Source organism: Chaetura pelagica, unplaced genomic scaffold (assembly GCF_000747805.2).
Source record: "Chaetura pelagica isolate M959 unplaced genomic scaffold, ChaPel_1.0 scaffold416, whole genome shotgun sequence".
Lineage (NCBI taxonomy): Eukaryota > Metazoa > Chordata > Aves > Apodiformes > Apodidae > Chaetura > Chaetura pelagica.
In genome coordinates, this window is record NW_009953579.1 from 783,589 (window position 1) to 802,213 (window position 18,625).

The 18,625-nt window shown below is 42.2% G+C and overlaps 1 protein-coding gene across 1 annotated transcript in view; it reads left to right on the forward strand.

Annotated features, from left to right (window-relative positions):
- Positions 1 to 7,755: 7,755 nt before the first annotated feature.
- PAPLN (papilin, proteoglycan-like sulfated glycoprotein) overlaps positions 7,756 to 18,625 on the forward strand; it is a 50,324-nt gene continuing 39,454 nt past the window's right edge. The window contains 1 exon segment of the mRNA XM_009999749.1: positions 7,756 to 7,776. Coding sequence (XP_009998051.1) covers positions 7,756 to 7,776 — 21 coding nt within the window.

Here is an 18,625-nt window from a genome sequence, read left to right on the forward strand (position 1 = left end):
GTTCCTGATGTAGGGAGGGAGACAGACACCCTTTTCTGAACTTATTTTGCCAGCTATCCAAGGGCAAGCCTGTATTCTTATGTCTGCTGTGGTCTGTGCCCTCAGACCAGACAATCTGCTAAATTGCATGGGTTCCTTCCTGGAGAGCCACATGCAATAACACCTTCTCTTCAGCCAAATTAATTTCTCACGGGTGATATTGTTACATCAGATCCCTGGCTAATTAATGATTCTTATTGTTTAGGCAAGTGCATTAATTAACTGGATACAAAAGAAAGTCTGCGTTAAACTTCAGAAAGTCGGCCAGACTCTTTCAATCTCCTGTGGCTGTTTGGATCATCCTGCTGCCTGGTGTGACCTGAGTCATTAGCATCCTGTCGGACTGGCGTGTCTTAGTCCTGGCTCTCACAATTTCACAGTAGTGTTCAGCAGCAGTTCCAGACTTTGTTGTGGGTGGCACGTGTGGCCAGCAACAAGTTTTTTTGTGTTCAGGCAGCACCTGTTGTTGGCTTGTAAGTAGCTTGGGAACCCCTTTGGGTGGGTCACTTGTCACATAACTTCTGGGGCAATATTACTTGTGAAGCTGAAGTGACTTCAGGAGGGGAGTGGGACCAGGGTATATAATCTCTGGCCTCCATTTCACTAACAGAGCATAAGCCACCTTCAAGTGGTACTTGGCCTGGTAACTGTGGTTGCCACTGGTTGTGATAAACATTACGAACTCTTTCAGCAGAAGACGGGGTACAGGCTGTTGTGGAGTTAGTTGTTGGATTGACCTTCTCCTGAAAAAAAGAAATTTGATGTTTTCTTCCTTCCACCTTGCCCAAACTTATGATTAGGAGAGAGGAAGAGAAACTGAGGCTAGTTCTCTTTGCCTACATTTGGCTTATATTGCTGTAAGCTTTCTTGCCTCAATATATGTAAGGTGAAAGTCAGGCTGTGCTCTTGAGACAGGGTGTGCAAGTCTGGAGTAGGCATCTGGCTCAAAAAGGTCTCTTTGTGCTTCAACAGACACTGCAAGGGGTTCCCAAGAAAATTCTTCAGATGAAAGCTGTTTTTCTATGGGCAGGCTGCAGAGAGTCTCCTTATTGCTCTGGCTTTTGCTGCACAGCACATATGTTACTGCAGGGTTGTCAGCCCTTCAGTAGATTTCTACCGTGCAATAAAAATAAGTAGATTAACCAAGCAAAGAAGATTAGAGACACTTTGGGAAAGGAAAGGGAAGGGAGGAGGGTGAGCAGGAGGGAGTATAAAAAGAGACCAGAAGACTGAGTGCCAGGCTTCCAGGTGCATGTTACACAGGGTGGCTTTCTTTGTCCCTTTTGGGTTTGGGTTGGGCAGGCTGAATCCTGACGCCATGTCCAAAGAGAAACTGGAGTCACTGGTCAAGAATGTGGAGATCATGCTTTCTGAGGTAGAGCAGCTGAAGATCCACTGCACCAAGCAGATGGAGGAGGTGAACCAGGTGGTACAGGAGCTGCGCCGAGAGAACAGAGAGCTGACGGAGAAGTACGAGCACATCTGTCAGGACCTGAAGGAGGCCAAGGAGGCCATTGCCCAGCTGCAGGACACCAGGTTTGCCTTTGAGGCAAAGGAGCGGCAAGCACAGAAGCTCAACCGGCAGCTGTGAAGTGGCAGGAAAGAGAAGAGAGAGATTTTATAACCTGATCTAAGAGTAAACAGAAACCTTCAACTGCTGCAACCAAAAAATCCCTGGATTGGTATTTTAAAGCAACTGTTTCCCTTCCTCCTCAGGCTAAACCTGTGTGCTGGACGAAAACTTCTCTCTATGGAGGCAAGATCTCAGGCACAGCTGGAATTCTGCCCTAGAAGGCTCCTTTGTTAATTACTAAATGCCTCATTATGCTGGGGGAGAAAATCTCATTCCAGAATCCCTTGTTAGAGATCGGAGCCATAGACATACAGCAACAGCTGCCAGGATCTGGGCACCTCCTCTTGCCCCATGGGGGTTGCACAAGGACAGAGCCCAGGAGAAGAATTGTTGCTGCCTTGAGCCACTGGAGAGAGCTGTGCTGTGAGAGTCTGATGAGATGGAGGAAAGGATCATTGTTGCAACAGCCCCTGTTGCTCTGTTGCATTTCTAACTTTTCTCCATTGCACAGTGAGGCTGAGGTGCTGTCCTTAGTAGGGTGTCATCTTCCTTGCTGCTTGATGCTGGAAGACATCAGCCAGAGCTTACGTCGTGCCTCATGCTTCCAAGTACTTGCTATCAAGGGCATGTTGATCCAGAGGATCTTTTAATGCTATTACAGTCGGTGTTGTCCTCTTCCAATTCCAAAGCGAAGTATAAGAACTGGAAGGGTTTCTGAATTTCCATTTCAATAGTGTTAAATCCTAATGTCTCCATGTTTAGTATGCTAGAGTTAAACCTCTGCTGAATATAACTTTTTTTTTTAATGAAAGAGCTGTGTTTTGGCACAGGATTTACTTTTCTTAAGCAGAAGTAATGTGTATAAACAGACTGGGAATTAGGAGGGATGTATGTGGGGTGTGGGGATGAGGATTGCTTGTCAGGGGTTTTGCTTTCAACTGTTCTCCCTTCTCCCATCTCTCCTCAGCAGCATTTGGGCATGTCAGTGCCAGGCCCAGCTAAGAGCAGGTCACTTTTGACTCCACAGTGAATAGCGGGAGACCTCTGGGGGGAGTGTGGGGAGAGTGCTGAGAGAAAAAGCCTGAATGTTTAAATGGAGAATAGCTGGAATAGTTCCAGGAGGATCTTTCTTCATGTTGACTGTGATGTAGTCAGCTTCCTTCTTCCCTCTGAAGCTTTGCTGTATTGTTACCTCTGCCCAGCAAGCTCCCCCTTCCTGGTGAGAGCTGACATTTGGGAGAAGCAGAGAAGCTGTTTCCATCCCTGGGGGGCTCAGGGTCTGTGTGGCATCAGGAGCCCAGGAACAGGGTGAGGGGGCAGAGGGGATGAGCCACACTGAGAGCAGGGAATCAGCCCAGGGAGAAGGGAAACCTGGATGCTTTGGTTTCCTCTCAGAAATTCGGGCAGGGCCAAATAGTTCAGCAAGACGTCTTAGGACTCAGTCTAGCACTGGACAAAATAGTTGTAGTTCTGTCATTGATTATAAGAATACTGAGACCACGCCTAAAATTAGGTAATTATTGTTCTTCGTCTGCCCTCCCCTCTGCTATATCAGTCTAGGCCTCTTCAAAAACCTTTGGAAATTAAAATCTTCCCATTAATATGTCTGAGCTCTAGGCCAGACCTTCTGAGCAGAGGGCTCCTGTTTTTGTGGCAAACAAAGCACTGGGACATCCATGGAAAACAGCTTTTTTCTGTGAATTGCTGTAAGTGGAGCTGTGACATGTTTTGTTAAATTTTTTGTGACCTAGACTTCTGTTTTTTGCTGTTTTGGGTGGACCAGATTGTAGTATTTGGAAAACATTTGGGAGATCAGAGACTGTCCTTTAAGTTTTCAAATGTAATCTGAATATGACCAGCCTTGACCCTTACCTCCTTGCTCAGCATTGACAGCTTGGGGAGCACAAGTAATCAACATTAGTCATTATATTTGTTTGTATGAAAACTAAAAAATGTTTTCTCTTGAAATGAATTCTCTAGTCCAAATCTGTTTACCACCTGTGATTTCTTCTACTTTTTATATATAATTAAATTGTAAACTAACAATAAAAGGAAAACAAACAGCTGAGGGAGCGTCTGTTCTGGATAAGGCATTGCCTCATTTAATGCATCTATATGTTAAATTTTTTTGAGAGTGTGTGTATGCTTGCTAAACAGAATTATTTCTGTTTAACTCCTGTGCTGCAAGGAATGGACTCATGGAGAGCCTCCAGATCTCTCTGTGTTCCCAGGTTAATCTCTCTAAATGAGATTCTCTGTGTGTCTGCCAGGTTCACCCTATGGAATATTTAAATCCATGATACAGAGAAAGAAAATGGGATTGCAATGTTCTTATCATCAATTTCTTACTAATTAGCAGGATTCAAGGTCTCTTAATTTTAAAGGAAAGCTGTGAAAAAGATTTCATGTAAATATCCCAAGATATTTATCCAATGCTCGAAAAAAATATAACACCCCTTCCAATAGACTCAGTTGTGTCCTGGTTTTACATACATGGGTTAAACTTGGGAGTAGTTGACCTGGCTTAAAATTAATGTCCGTTCCATTACACCTAGGTCCTCTGTTTTTTACAAGCAAATATTTGTGTATCCACATATAGTCTGAGCAATGGATTAGTGCCTTCACTTGTATTCTGAGATGCAGTGGATTGGAAGGCCTTTCACAACAAAGTTTGCCTGGAATTAGTCAGAGGGCTTTGAAGTTGTTTTTGCTTTTTGAACACTGACATTGTCAGTGTGTGCTGCTTTTCTTCTTTAAATGGCCTGAGGATTAGGCACTGAAACTTATGCGTAGCATCATCAGTGCATTCAAAAAGTTGGCCTGAATAAAAGTCTCGCCTGATGTGAGTGAGAATCAAAATAAATATGAAGTGACAGGCTTACCATTTCTCTCATCTTGGCAAGGGATGAAGAGAGGTGTCTAATTCTTTTAATAGAAAAAGTCAATTTATTTGAAGGCTGTCTTGAAGAGCACAGCACAGGAATTGGCTCTGTTTTCAAGAAGGGACTAAGAGGACCCAGTTAGACCCAAGTGCCTGTGAGTTGATTTGTTTCTGGAGCAGATTATAGCAAAAACCTGATGATTGCATTGGCTTTCACTGCTCTATGCTGCATTATATGGGAGTGTGCAAGAAGAGAGCCTGGATAGGAGGGAAGCTGATGCCTTTCTGACATTCAGCAAGAATGTGCTTGGGTGAGGGGGAGGGAGTTAAATGGTGCACATGAGCATATAAGCTGGTGGATGGGAATCCTGGGCTTACAATGGACAAGAAACCATGTTGGTGAATTAAAATTAGCTAGAAGTGTGTCAGGGTTTGTAAGGAGTGTAAGTGAAGAGAAGCACAAATTTGTTGGGGAGTACCCACTTAACAAGCAAAAGTGAGCTGCTTCTGTGCAGCCAGGAAAACATGAGAAAAACCTTCCAAAAGTGGACTAAAAGTCCCCAAAATTTAATGAAAGTGTCGCTCTGAGACCCCTGCATGAAAGAGGTGAAAAAGTCTTATGTGATACTTACTTTATTACCTGTCTTGCTGGCAAACCACAACAAAATTGCCTCTGCTAGTAGCAGGATCTGTACAAAAGTTGTACAGTCAACTCTTCTGCCACAGTCCTCAGCACTTGGAAGAGTTCATGAGTGGCTAGCTGTCTGGATCAGTGCAAGAGTTACCGCAAGAGGATGAGAGGATGACAGGTTTTAATGCAGTAAAGTTGTACAGCAGAGCTCACTGGTGTGTGATGTGTTCCACCTTTCCTCTAAGGATTTTGCAGTGTCTCCTGGGCATGAAATTGAGCTTTTTTTCCTGAGGGACTAACAAGGGTTTGTTCTGTATACTGAGAGGCTGTGGTTCAGAGGGCTGCACGACATGGCTGTTCTGCCACTGGGAGTGGGAGCCTGGGAAGAATGGAGTTATGGGTACATTATTCAAGTTTGAAAAAAGCTCAGTTCAGATTGAATTGATTTTTACTGCCTTTTCCTTAGAAAGAAATAATTCAGTATGTCAAAAGACATGTTCTTTCCAGAGTGAGCTGAAGCCTCTGTTTTCAGACCCTTGTGCAGCTGATGGAAGGAGCAGTGTGCTCTAGTGTCCCCGGTAGCAGTGGGCTCAGTTTGATATCTCAGAGACCATTATTTTTTTACCTTGTCATTCCGTCATCAGCACACTTCCTTGGGATGTCAGATAAGTGCTCAGTGTTACCCTGTGCTCAGAAGAATTTGTGCCTGTCCCCTGAATAAAATGCCCCAAGTAGCAGGCTAAAGTATGTAAATGGCTATTTCCCTTGATTAGGCTACTGCACTTACTTAAGAGACTGGATATTAAGCTGAAAGCAAAGCAAGGCAAACATGCCAGTTTTAAGCATGTGACACAACCCTAACATCACAGATCCTTGCTCTTTGGCTAAGTTACTACGGGAGGGTTCAAGAACTCCCATTTGTTCCTTATCTCTGTATCATGGTTTCCTGATCACAGTAGTCTCCTGGGAAGTTCAGATCTCCTAAACAAGCTGAACACAGATCCTTCACTTCCCTGAGTGAATGTTGAAGCTACCAAGACCAGCTTCTCTTCTGGAGGCTTTGTGAGTCTTGTCTGAATTTCTTGAACACTGCTTCAGGGAAGGGGAGAGAAGGTAGGAGAGTTAGGAGTGAAGTTCCCCTCTGGGAAGAAGGAAGGGTGGGGAGAAGTTGCTTTTAGTTATGTTCTTTCTTCTTATCAATTAATTTCCCTGAAGTCAGGGATATTTTACCCATGACAGTAACCAGTGAGTAGTCTCCCTGTCTTTATCACTACTGATGGGCTTTTCCTTCATATTTTCTTCCCCTGTCCTGTTGAGGATGAGGAGTGATAGAGCAGCTTAGTGTGTATCTGGTGACCAGCCAAATTCAGCTCACCACAATGCTACAAGTGTTAGAAAGCCATAACTAGTTAGACTGGAGCTGTGTCCAGTAGAGCATCCAGATCTTTAGATAGTCTCTGAAAACAGTCTCTGGCAGTAAGGAATCCTGGCAGTTTGGTCCGTGAAAGGTACTTCTGGAATCTAACAACAGAGAAAGCAGAAGTCTTACTACTGACCTCTGACCATGTTGAAATCCCAGTGTAACAGCAGCTGTAGAGATTGCTTCTTGCCAAAAACACAACAATGATGGGATTAGAAGGGATATTTTGCTCAGCAGTATCCATTTACTATGCATTCACCTCAGCTGTTTTTTCTTGATGATCACATCTGTGACAGCTAAATGCCCTTGTGCCCAGCCTAGCCATGGAGAGAAGTAGTGGCAAGAAGCACATGCCTGTGGTCCTGACAGTATTCACTCCATAGTGAACTTTGAGTGTCTTATGAGTATGGTCTTGAGTCAGTGGATTATCTTACTTTCACTGAATGGTAGGTGTTGAAAACAGTTTCAACACAGGGATCATGTCCTTTCTCCCAGAGAAAAGGTACATGCACAAAACTTGCTCTGGAACTACAGGGCAAAGGTTTACTTTCTATTTGCATTGTCTTTTTTGTGATAAGAACTGGCCTCAAGTTCAAATCCCATGCAAATACCTTCTGATTTTATCATGTCTCTACTGGAACCAAGAAGTATGAGCAGAATTTTCTTTCCTTCTATTAATAAAAGGAGTTTAGTCAATGTTTCATGCTGCTTAGTTGTCATAAAATTCTAGTTATTTCTTGTTTTATTTCAGCATCTCAGGAGGTTATCTATTAAGTCTTTATGGGGTTAAAAATTAATACAGATATGTTTATGCAGTATGTGCTTTAATGCAGTAGGCACAGCTGTTTTTCAAATGTATCTTGGCTAGATTCCAACACAACTATCACATTTTCCCTGACTCTGAACTCCCTTGTAGTTTTCACTATCAGCAAGAGCACACGAACATTACTAAGCTTGGTATTTTCAAAAAACACTCATTGAGGGTCCTGCTGCTGTGAGAAGAAATTTTAAGAATCTGGTATTTATATACTCATATAGAGTTGTGGGGTTTTGCCTACTAGTTTTGAACCTTTCCTGACAATAATACAAGCTAAAAGATTTAAAAGTGACCTGAAATTATGATTTCTTCATATGAGGACAAGGTTATGAGCTTCGGTTTGTGGGGGATTAAACATTATGAAGCCCAGGATGTAACTGTGGCAATGAGCAGGATGGCAGGAGCCAATGGCCAGGTGAGAGTGTGGATGGATGAAGGAAAAGCATGTGATGATGTATGTTCTTTCTGCTGGAAACAAGGAGCTCACAGCTTGGTCCAAGGCCCAAGTTTTATTTACTTACGGAAAAATTTGAATCTAAAGGGGCAAATCAATAATCTCCATATTCTCAGACATTAATAATGTCCAGTTTTTGACAAGGGGAACATAGGCAGCCCTGCATCAGCACCACCATTAGGCACTCTTTGGGGGTGAGTCATGTCCTTCAACCTTTGAGGTTCCCCTGCTTCTTGGTGGAGGTTTTGCCATTTTGGGTTGGTTTTCCTGTTAGGGCTTATCATTTTTCATTGGTGCAGAGTTAGCTTGGGCAGGAAAGTACAGGATTGATGTGACTTTTATTTGAACTCTGTCCCCTGTGGCATGAGTAATGGTAGGATTTGAGTACTGTGTACCTTTTGTGGCCAGTTGCCAGGCAGGGATTGACCAGGAGGGGTGAAGAGAGCTGTAGCCTCAGAACAGAATTACTTCTGTGTCACCTGGTGCATTTATGAAGCTGCTAGAAACTTATTATCTGTTTGGAGCTGTGTGTGTCTAGGCTTGTCAACAGCTGCCAAGGATATTGTCTATTTCTATTATTTAAAGTAGTAGCTTTAAATGACCAAGAAGAGAAGTAGTGATACCAGTTCTGGGGATTTCACTGCACATCTTGATGTCTTCCTTGGAAGATCCATCATGTGAAGTTACCTGAAGGTAGAAGCTTCAGCTTTCCTTTGGAAAGCAAGGGATTTTTTCTCATGGTTTCAAATGAACTACTGATGAAAAGGGACTTTGACACTGGAAGGCAAACAAAAATATCAGCCCAAACTTAAGACTCCAAGTCTCTTCTCATAATTTTGGAGGCCTCAGTCATAATGTTTTATAAGTGGGGTTGAAATGCTGGTAGCTGTTAAAATTGCTGGACCAGAATCTGTTTTTATAGATCAGTGATCTCTGTATTTCAATATTTATTTGTTTTATAGGAAGCAGAGGATGAAATCAACAGGGGACCATTATCTGTTTTCAACATAAACAACAGCAACACACAAGTTGTTATGCAACATTTTCTTTTGTATCCATGTGATTAACAGCAGAAGTTTTTCCTTGTAATGCATCCAACTAGATTCCTTTTCCCTTAACAGTTTTTCTGTGGCTAAATTGTTCCCTCATGGGATTTTTCAGCGGGTATCTGAATCGCTTGGCATTTGTTAGAGGAGAAAATAGAGAAACCTGAGCTGCCATTGTCTTTGGCTAAATTCAGGTCTGTATCCAAAATGCTGGTATTTTCAGACTTTAGGTATCTGCTTAAGTCTTCCTATAGCCAGATCTAGCTGTGAATTGAAGTTCAAACTTTCTTTGGTCAGAAGCATCTCTGTGAGCTGTGATTCATGCTTTAGCTTTAAAGTAAGTTTTAAGTTAAATGACTCTTTTGTAGAGTTAGCAGCTTACTGAAAATGAGTACCAAAGGGATCTGCTGGATAACTGTCTCTCTTTTGATATGCTGCCTTCAGCTAAAATAAAACTAGTTACACAGGGCCCCACCCCTGCAATAACTTCAGGCAGAGTTTAGAGCTAGTGTGTGAGCTCACACACGGACTAGAGCTGGAAACAATTCCAAAATGTGCGTGTGTGCTTGTGACTCTGCCTTTCCCAAGCAAAAGTGGATACTCCTGTGAAGAAACTCAGAGGCTGAAGGGGTTAAATGAAATACAACTCTCCTTTTCCTGTGCAGTAAGGATTAGTAACCAAACAGAAGCTGGAGAGAAGAGCCTTAAAAGCCACTGTTTGAACCAGAAGGATAGAAAAGTGGGTTTTGGAGCTTGGCTGCAGAGTGGTGTAACTGTCTCCAACTTATGCACCCACCTTTCACAGGTACACACAGAAGGTAAGTGTTGACTTTGTGTTCTGGGCTGTGCCCTAAATCCTCTGCCTGGACATCTATTTTCTATTTGCCTTTTCAGTGCTATTTGTGCTTCTTAAACTACTTCTTATTTCCATCAGAACACCACCGTTTATTTTTTTTTGCTTCAAAGAGTACAAGGGAGAGGAGAGACCAGGTACCTTATGACTGCAAGATTTTATTTCCTAGAAGGGAGGGAAGAAGACATGTATTTGGTGAACATTAATACTTCTCCCATGTAATCAGAAGTGCTGTTCCTGATGTTATGGGTGGGAGGAACAGGGGGATGGAAGAGGAAGGTATCAATCTGATAGGATGCTGGACAAATGTAACAGGGATATTGACTGGAGAAACATATTTTTTGCTGATAGGAATAAATCCTGCCCTGGTGCTAAGACCCTTATAAACCCCTATCACCCCTGGAGTGCTCAGCTGCTTCTGTTCTTGTGCTAGCAGGTGCTAAGGGGCGGGAGTGTCTCGTCCTCAGCCTTGCATTGCCTGCAGCTGTGTGAGGCAGGATCCATTTGGAAGGCTCTTCCCAGCCAAAAGATGTTGTCAGAGTCAACAGACCCGTTTGTGAAGGCCTGGGGAGGTTTGCAGGACTGGATCTCTCATCCCTGAGGAAATCTGATGCGTGAGGCAGGCCAAGAAGACAGTTTCAGGGACCTGTTCTGGCATGGAGATGGTAATGGGCTGGTAGCAATGTGGCAGGGCAGGGGTTTTGTCTGATGCCCTGGTGTTCCCTGTGGGTGGCAAGGTGGTGGTGAAGGAGCAGCTGATTTTAAAATGCAGTTTCAAATCTTTGATTAAGTTAATGTCAGTTGTGAATGGAGTTCACAGGACTAGGAAGTAATTGGTGTTAGTACAGGAGCTCAGGGAGATGGAACGTTTCTTTAAGTCTAACTTTAGAGACCATAAAGAGAGTTTGTAAATTATTTCACTTAATGCTTTTCGAAGTATGTTCACAACACTTGGAGCTTGTTTTATCCCTTCTGCGTTGCACTTAGGAAGGCCTTTCAACACCTTCTCTGTAAGCTGGCTTGCCACTTAAATGTGTCTCTCCTGGCTTTTTGGAGATTTACCACCCTCTGTAACGCAGGAGCGTTTCCCAGTCTCTGTAGATGGAGCAGTCATGAAAACCATTGTTCTGAGGTGCAGCATGTTGGTAAGCAGCCATGTGTGTGTTGGACAACCTCATTCTGGAGTTTCAGGACAAATGCTCTGCAGTTACAGGCAGCAGAGGTATTTGTCACGTGCAACAAAAGTAGGAGAACCATGTGTCTTTGACATGGCACTACCTTAAACTAGTATTTCTTCTTGTTAGTAAATGACAAGATTAATAAAATGCAAAAACCCCACAAACCATAGAGCAAATTTGCTGTTTCTGAAAGTTTTGCTTTCAGTATGATTTCCTGTCCAGTGTGGGATAATTGCAACTTCTTTTTCAAGCATATTTTCAGGTTCTCACATGCTGTGAAACATCCTGACACCTCAGAGGTATATTTTTTTAATGTATTTTTCTTCATTACTGTAAATGCTTGATGGCTTCACAGAAATTCTGGGGTTGGGATAGTTACTCTGTAGCATTCACATATTCCAAATTGGTCTACTAGTAAACAGTCTACTCTGTGGCATTTGAGAAAAGGGGTGTAACAAATTATTTAATGTGATTTTAAAGCAAGGGTCTCTCTCTGTATATATATAAAAAATAGTGTTAAGTACCAACCCAACCAATTGTCTTCATTTTAAGGGGAAAGTAGCAGTTGTTATGGTACTATAATGCTGTAAAGAAGTTAGAGAATGGATTATTTCAAATGTTGCTGTTCAATAAGTGCAGCACTTTTTGATGCTAATCCTGTATCTCTGGTTTTGCACTGGGCTCTCTCTCAGCTCTAGCTACTTGCCAGCTTAGTAAAAGAGAATGCTGGTAGAGCTCATCTAATCTAGTTGCTTAGGGGATTACTTGTTTCACAAATTAAGCACCAAGATTCAGTTGGAGCCTGCGTGAGGCTGCGCCCTAACTTGCTGAAAGGATTTAGGAATGGGAAAGGAGCTATGTTGTTGCAACTAGTTTTCCTGGTGGTACATGACTCTGTGTTAAAAGAGCAAGTTTTGTTCTTAAGAAACACAGATGTTCTGTTAAAATGGGGAACCTGGGGAAAAAAAACCCCACTCCAACCTCAACTGAGGAACCTTCTTTTGAATGCAATGCAAGGCAAAGTGAGGCAAAATGCTGTTCTGTGCCTCAGAACAGGTAGGGCTTATGCTGCCTGCAGGCTTTCTCTTTGTTCAGAGGGGCCTTTACGCATTAATAAAATGTTAACCATTTGATTAGACTGTGTATCTAACTTGTGACTCATCAACACACAGCAAACAAATAGCTTTATTTATTTATTTTGAATGAAAGGATGAGATCTGCTCTTTTGTGTAAGAACAGCACCTAGAATGCATAGGCTGCAGTTACAACAGTCTTCTCAATTCTCGTTACCTGCTCCTCCTTAGGTGAGTGAGGGGGGAAGTGTTCACCTGGTGACATATTGCTGCTTAGCAAACCACAGAGGGAGTAAGTTGCTTTGCTCTTGGTCTGCGGGAAGAATTATATGAAACTAACAAGAAACCCCTCTGTGTACCTAGCATAGCCACTCAGCCCAGACAGTGAGGGGTGGTTGCTCTGATCCAGTACAGTCATTTGCAGTTATACCCATGGTGTGATGGACTTGTCAAAAGAACTTATTTCTCTGGAAATTATACTCTGCTGGATACGGTTTTGCTGTCTCGTTTTTTAACACTCTTGGATCTGAAATGTGATTTGTTGTGGTCCAATCTTGTCTTGGATGATGAATAATAACAGTTACTAGGTGTTTATGAAGGTGCCTTAATATGATGGATTTGAGTGGGCACCTATGGGTGGGTATGCATAGCCTATGTACAAACCACTTGTTTATGATTTCTCACACAGTAACAAGCTCACCTCCTTGACATTCAGTCATGATGTATAGAAAACAAGTACAATCCATAGATTGTTTATTTCTCTGCCTAGTCCTTAGAGCAGTAATTGGAGGCTCTGGTTTGGGCATCTGTGGAAGAAACTAGCTTCAGAGCAAAAAACCAATTTATTTTTAGATCAAACTGTTCTTATTTTGCTATGATCACACAGTCAAACATGTGCTTCCTTTGAGATCTCTCCAGACACTGCAGTGTGATCTCACCCTCCTAAGATCATTTTTTATGAAGTTAATTTTTAGTGACAGATGAAAGATGCTTGTGCTGGTATCCTTAGAGACTGCAGCCCTAATTCTACTAGCCCACGTTCTGCCTCCTAAGTTTGTTAGTCAAAGGTTCTGGGGGTTGGTTTTGGTTTTTTTCTTTTTAATTTCTTTTAGCTCTTGTGTTAGTCATCTTTCCCTTGCAGAGTAATGTGATTAAGCCCACTGGCTCCTCTGGGGGAATTCCTGCTTCGTACCACTGAAGGTATGTCTACATCACAGTCAGTAAGGGTGATTCCTTAGGGAAGAGATGTACCCATACAAGTGTGGTGTGCTTGGCATGTTTACAGATATATAGTTAAAACTGAGTTAGCTTTAAAAAAACCACAAAGTATCTCAGGTTCCAGAAATAATGTAGAGGCAGCAGCAATCAAAAACCGCATGAGGTTCAGGGTAAATATTCTCATGTTTTCCTGTCTATGTCATTAGTCCCCCAAGCAAATGTATTTAAAGGTAACACAGGTCTTCCCTATGTCTGCTACAAGCATACTGTTGAGTGTAGCACTAATATCCTCTCAGTGAACAGAGATGAATATCTGCAAAGTGAGGCAGAAAAGAATTTGCATTGTTTTAAAGTTCCTTTTTGAGATAACACTATTTTTTAAATAATTACTTTTAATCCCTCACATGGGACAGAAGATTGCCATATTTATATTTAGGATGGAATGAAATTAAATAACACTGGAAGTAATTTTCCACCATTTAAATCCTTTCCTTTCCTGAAGAATTCTCCAACACTTGAATTGGAAGGGATTAGTCTCAGCTGGCTAACATGTTTGCAAATGGCAGCAGTGCCCTGTGTCCTGAAGTACTTAAGATCAGGCTAAATAAATATAAGTGAAGCTTGAACTCTGACAGGAGAGTAGTAAATGTAAAAGGCTGTTAACCATTCCTCTTCAATTATGTTATTGTTTGGGATATATTGTTTGGGATATATGTTGGGCCATGTGTTTTCCATAGGCACTGTGTGGCTTTTTGCAAAGTTAACTGTCTAAATTAGTCTGTGTGCACTTATCGTTATCCCTGTGTGCTCTCAGATTTAATTAACAGCTAAGCACAGTGAGACTACCAAAATAGAAGGCAGAATCCTATCTTCACTCCTTATAATAAATCTCCAGCTGAAAACCTAATAGTGGAAGGCTGGTTGCAGAAAATTGAATCTCAGCAGATATTAATAGGTAGACAGAAAGTTGTCCTCATGAAATACTGTATTAGCTCCAGTAAAGGGTTGGCATAGTGAGCACATTTACTTGGTAGATGCTGCTTCACTGGCCTAAAGCTTAGATACTTTATTGTGGATTTTGCAGAGTGGGAAAGAAGCAGACGTGTCTCTTTGCCCATTAGGGTATTGCATGAGGCCTTGCTAGAACTTCCATGTGTTTCACGTTCTGATCTTGCTCTTGCATCTGATGATTTTTCAGCTACAGCTTTGTGAAATTTTTGTACTCAGATTAAAGCTGTATGACAGAAGCTGCTATAGGTTCCCCAGGTGTTGCTGAACTTGGCACTGCTTAGAAGTCCTCTGTAAAAACATTGGTGGTCTGAGTCAGCCATGTTAAGCTATGGCTCGGTGCATATTTATGTGCCTGTTATGGATCAGGCTGAAGGCTAAGATGAAAGCTTCTTGATAGAGCAGACTAGAAGATCCTTGCTTGTTACCACTACTCAGTTCTATAGCCAGCTCTGCTGCTGTGCTCATTAGTAAGTTTTTTGTTTGTTTTGGGTTTTTTGTTGTTTTTTTTTTCTTTCCCCATTTAATAAGGTGAATTTTAAAGTTATTGTAGCTGAAAGTTTATCTTTCATAATATGGCTGAAAGTGTATCTCAGCAGGGTTACTTTCTTGATGAGGATTCTTCAGCTCCTAGCATGTATTTAGAGTGAATTCATAAATCTGGATACGAAGACATCTCCATCAAACTTTTACTCAGACAGCCTGGGTCCTGTTTTGCTTTCTTCTCTCTCCTTCCCACTAAGCACTTTCAACCAGTCTTGTGTTTAAACACAAGTTCATAGACATTTATCTGTTGCTTTGTATATGAACAGTTATTTATGAATGTGGCTGATTGTGTGGTCAAGACAAGGGAAAACCAGCATCCTCCCACTTGAACAGGCACATGCATATTAATTGCTCTGTCTGCTGTAGCCCCAAGAACATCAAGCCCATGGTTTTCTTCGGAAAAATGTCAAACAAAGGATGGTTTAACCATAGTTTAGGAAGAAAAAAGGGATATTAATAAATGTCATGACTGTGATATCCTCTGCCTAAAGGGGTGACTGATTTCATGGTTCCTCTGGGCTACATGTTGTTATCCTCATACTCCCTCAGCCTTTCTCACAGCCTAAGTAAAAGGACCTTTTCCTCACCTTTGATCCCTACTCCAGGGAGGATCTTTCCAGAGAGAATTCATCTATGCCTTCATCTCATTGTTTTGCTGTAAGGTTATATTTTCTCTTTTTAACTCTTCCAGTGAAAACTTTAAAGATGCTTCACCTTCTCAGTAGGCAAGGCAAACAAAAGCTGGAACTGAGACAGGCTGCGTGTTTTGAAAGCAAAGCAACAATCATGTCTTTAGAAACTGTAATGAGAATAAAAGCTAAAAGACTGCTCTGAGTCAGTGGTTATAAAAATTTATGCCAGTGGATAATTGGGAAACTTTTCACCATCCTTTCTGACTTCCCACCTCCTTCAACCGAGCTTCTAAAAATGTAACAACCGAATGAGACATGATGTGTGAAAGGGGGATGGAGTTGGGAGTGTAGGAAAGAGAAGGAAATTCTGAAAAAGTGCAGGTAGCAGGATCACAGCAGCAACTTCTGCTTTAGTGCTGGACATGCTAAACTTAACAATAAGCAATTTCTATCTGCATTGCAACAGGCAAATACTTACTGCAGGAATGGCGAACCCGTAGCTCACAAGGCAGGCAAAGGCAGCCTCTGTGCGAGGGCTGCCTCAGGTGGGAATAACTGGTCCCCACTGGGCGATTCAGATCCCCAGCTGGGAGACAAAATGAACTATAAGGATCTGCTAAAGCTAGTATTGCTGGGTGGCTTTGCCACTTACCTGCATGCCCAATTAACCTTGTCTGGCAATAGAAAAGTGGGAACCCTGAAGGGGTCTTCACCTTCTGCCTATGAACCACTCCCAGAACAGTTCCTGACCCACATATGTGGTATGTGTCTTCAGCCAAAGGATGATTTAGAAGTTTGGTTCACAGACACAAGATTTGGTCTATCATGTATGCTAAACAAGGAAGAACCACATAGCACTGACTGTCTGTTATTAGTTATTTTCAAAATGAATAGAGAAAAATCCTGACCAATATATCTGTGAGTAATGGAACTCATGAAACCTGTTTTATTCTGACTTTGTGATCTGATACTGTAGTATTTAAACAGCTTAAGCTCTTCTTTAAGCAAAGCTGAGTTATTTGTAAAATCTTTTTCAAGTTTGGATTCCCTCCTGTTGAAAACAAAACCTAACCAATTAAATGGGTTTAAAGTCCAACATGTCTTTTCATTCCAGCCCAGTATCTTTTTCCTCAAACAAAACTTAAACTTATAATTTTGAAACCCTGAAATCAGCCAGCTGGTTAAAGGTTATTTTTACATATATTTACAGGCAATGTAGGTCTTGTTTCCTAGGAACACGGATGCTGAGTGGCTATTTGGAAAAGAGGTCAGGTTCAAATAAGCCATCTTGAACCATGTTTGTGTGTTGGAAGGCAGGATTTGCACACATAAAGTAAATATAAGAGTCACTAAAACTCTCCTTGATTCTGAAATGTACTCCTGGTCTTAATGAAGATTTGACTGATCTTGCTAAGTGTGCCTGGCCCTGGATGTGACCTTATAATGAAACAGAGTATTTTTATGGCAGTTCACTGATGGCTCCGTTACACAGACATCTCTAAGACTGGAAATCTGTCTTTTCTAGACCTTCTTTTTGTTAAGGCAAAAGCTCATTTCCTGAGTGGGTTTAGTGTTAAGCCCTGAAATAAGGGTGTTCATCCCAGTTTTCAGTTGTACTGGAGTTATCATGTTCTGTCTAAAGTTATAAAAATTCCAGCCATCTCCTTAGTGGTCCTCTGACCCTCCTGTCCACAGTGCCAGGGAGAAGCAGGTATTGAGGAGGCAGTTCAGAAAGCAAAGAACATCCTTTCAGTAGTTTCAGAAATTTCCACCAAAATATTATTTGTTCCTTACTGTTTTGGAGTACAAGTCCTGAGAGATTCAAGTTTGAACTTCTCTTGTGTTCAGAGGAGCTCGACTCAGCATCTCCTGCAGAAAACAGCTTCATAGTTCAGGTCTAGATTGACTCTTTTTGACCAAGCTTACAGACGACTGAACCCAGTCACCACTTCAGCCCTTTTATTGATCTCACCTGAGCAGTTAATGCCAGGTGTAGTTGGCTGGGCAATTTAAATTTCCTCTGGTGTATGGAATGGAGGTTTCAGCTGGCCACGCCTCTAGTTCTGGTTGAGGATTCTGGTTGTTTCTTACTTATTGTGTACTGATTCTCATAATCCCTCTTGCTGAAATAACTTCATATTTTAGCACTATGGCAGGAATTCCTACATGTGAGCTTTCCAGCAGCTGTTCCATAACTTGAGCATAAAGTCACCATTTCCCTTCAGGCCCTGCTGCTGTTTCTGGGTAAAGGGGGGTGGAGATGCTGTTCTAGCACACAGTGGGAAAAGGGATCTGGGGAGGGTTGGAGGGAACTGAAGAAGGGCAGGAGGCACAGGGAGCAGCAGCTGCTGTTGTTACAAGTAAAAGCTCTGCAAAACACTGTCCTTTTCATTCCTTCCCCCGCACATCCAGGCTTCAGTGAGAAGAATGGCAAACAAGCAGGATAAACATGTGCTGCTGTATCCTAGGTCTTAAAAGGAGTGAAAGAGCCATTTAATCTGGAAAGAAAAACTTGACCTTTGTTCAGGTTTCAGACAGATTTCCCAGTCCCATCTATGTTGTTTGTTGTTGAAAGAAAGGAAAAAAGGGATCAATGCTGAACACTACATCTGAGGAAGCCTGTTTGTTGAAGCTCAGAGAATCATACCCAAGATTTGTTTTGCAGTGGGGGTAGTAATAGGATACAGAAGGTCCTGTTCTTCCTTCCAACCATCCTTCCTGGAATCTGTTGACTAGTCTAATAAGACTGGGTGGTCTAAACTTTTTAATGCTACGTTTGGGACATATGTTAGGAATTCTCATGCAAGTGCAATGGTACAAAAATACATGCAAGAACCTGAGCTATAACCTCTTGCTGTTTTGTTGCAAGGGATTGTCCCAAACACTGATTGCTGTCTATAGTTATCTCCTCACAGAATCTTTTTATCCTATCTGGCTAAAAACCTCCAAGATTCTGCGTGGACAGTGGGAGCACTACTACCCATGGTGAGCTGCTTCTCTGGTCTCTTCTCCAGGACCCTCTTGTGATTTGGGCCCCGTTCCCTCTCTGCCTCTTGGCTCAGATGCCAGAAGGGGCTGAGCAGGCAGTCTGTTAACAGCAGAGCAAGGGATGTGATTTTCAGAGCCACCTCTGTGAACCTGAGAGGTGCCTGGAATGGGAGATGTGAGGCAGAGAGAAGTTCTTTCTGGGTTGTAGGAAGAGGAGCATATCAGTCTCAAAGATTTAATCTCAGTTTAAAACCAACTCCAGGAAGAC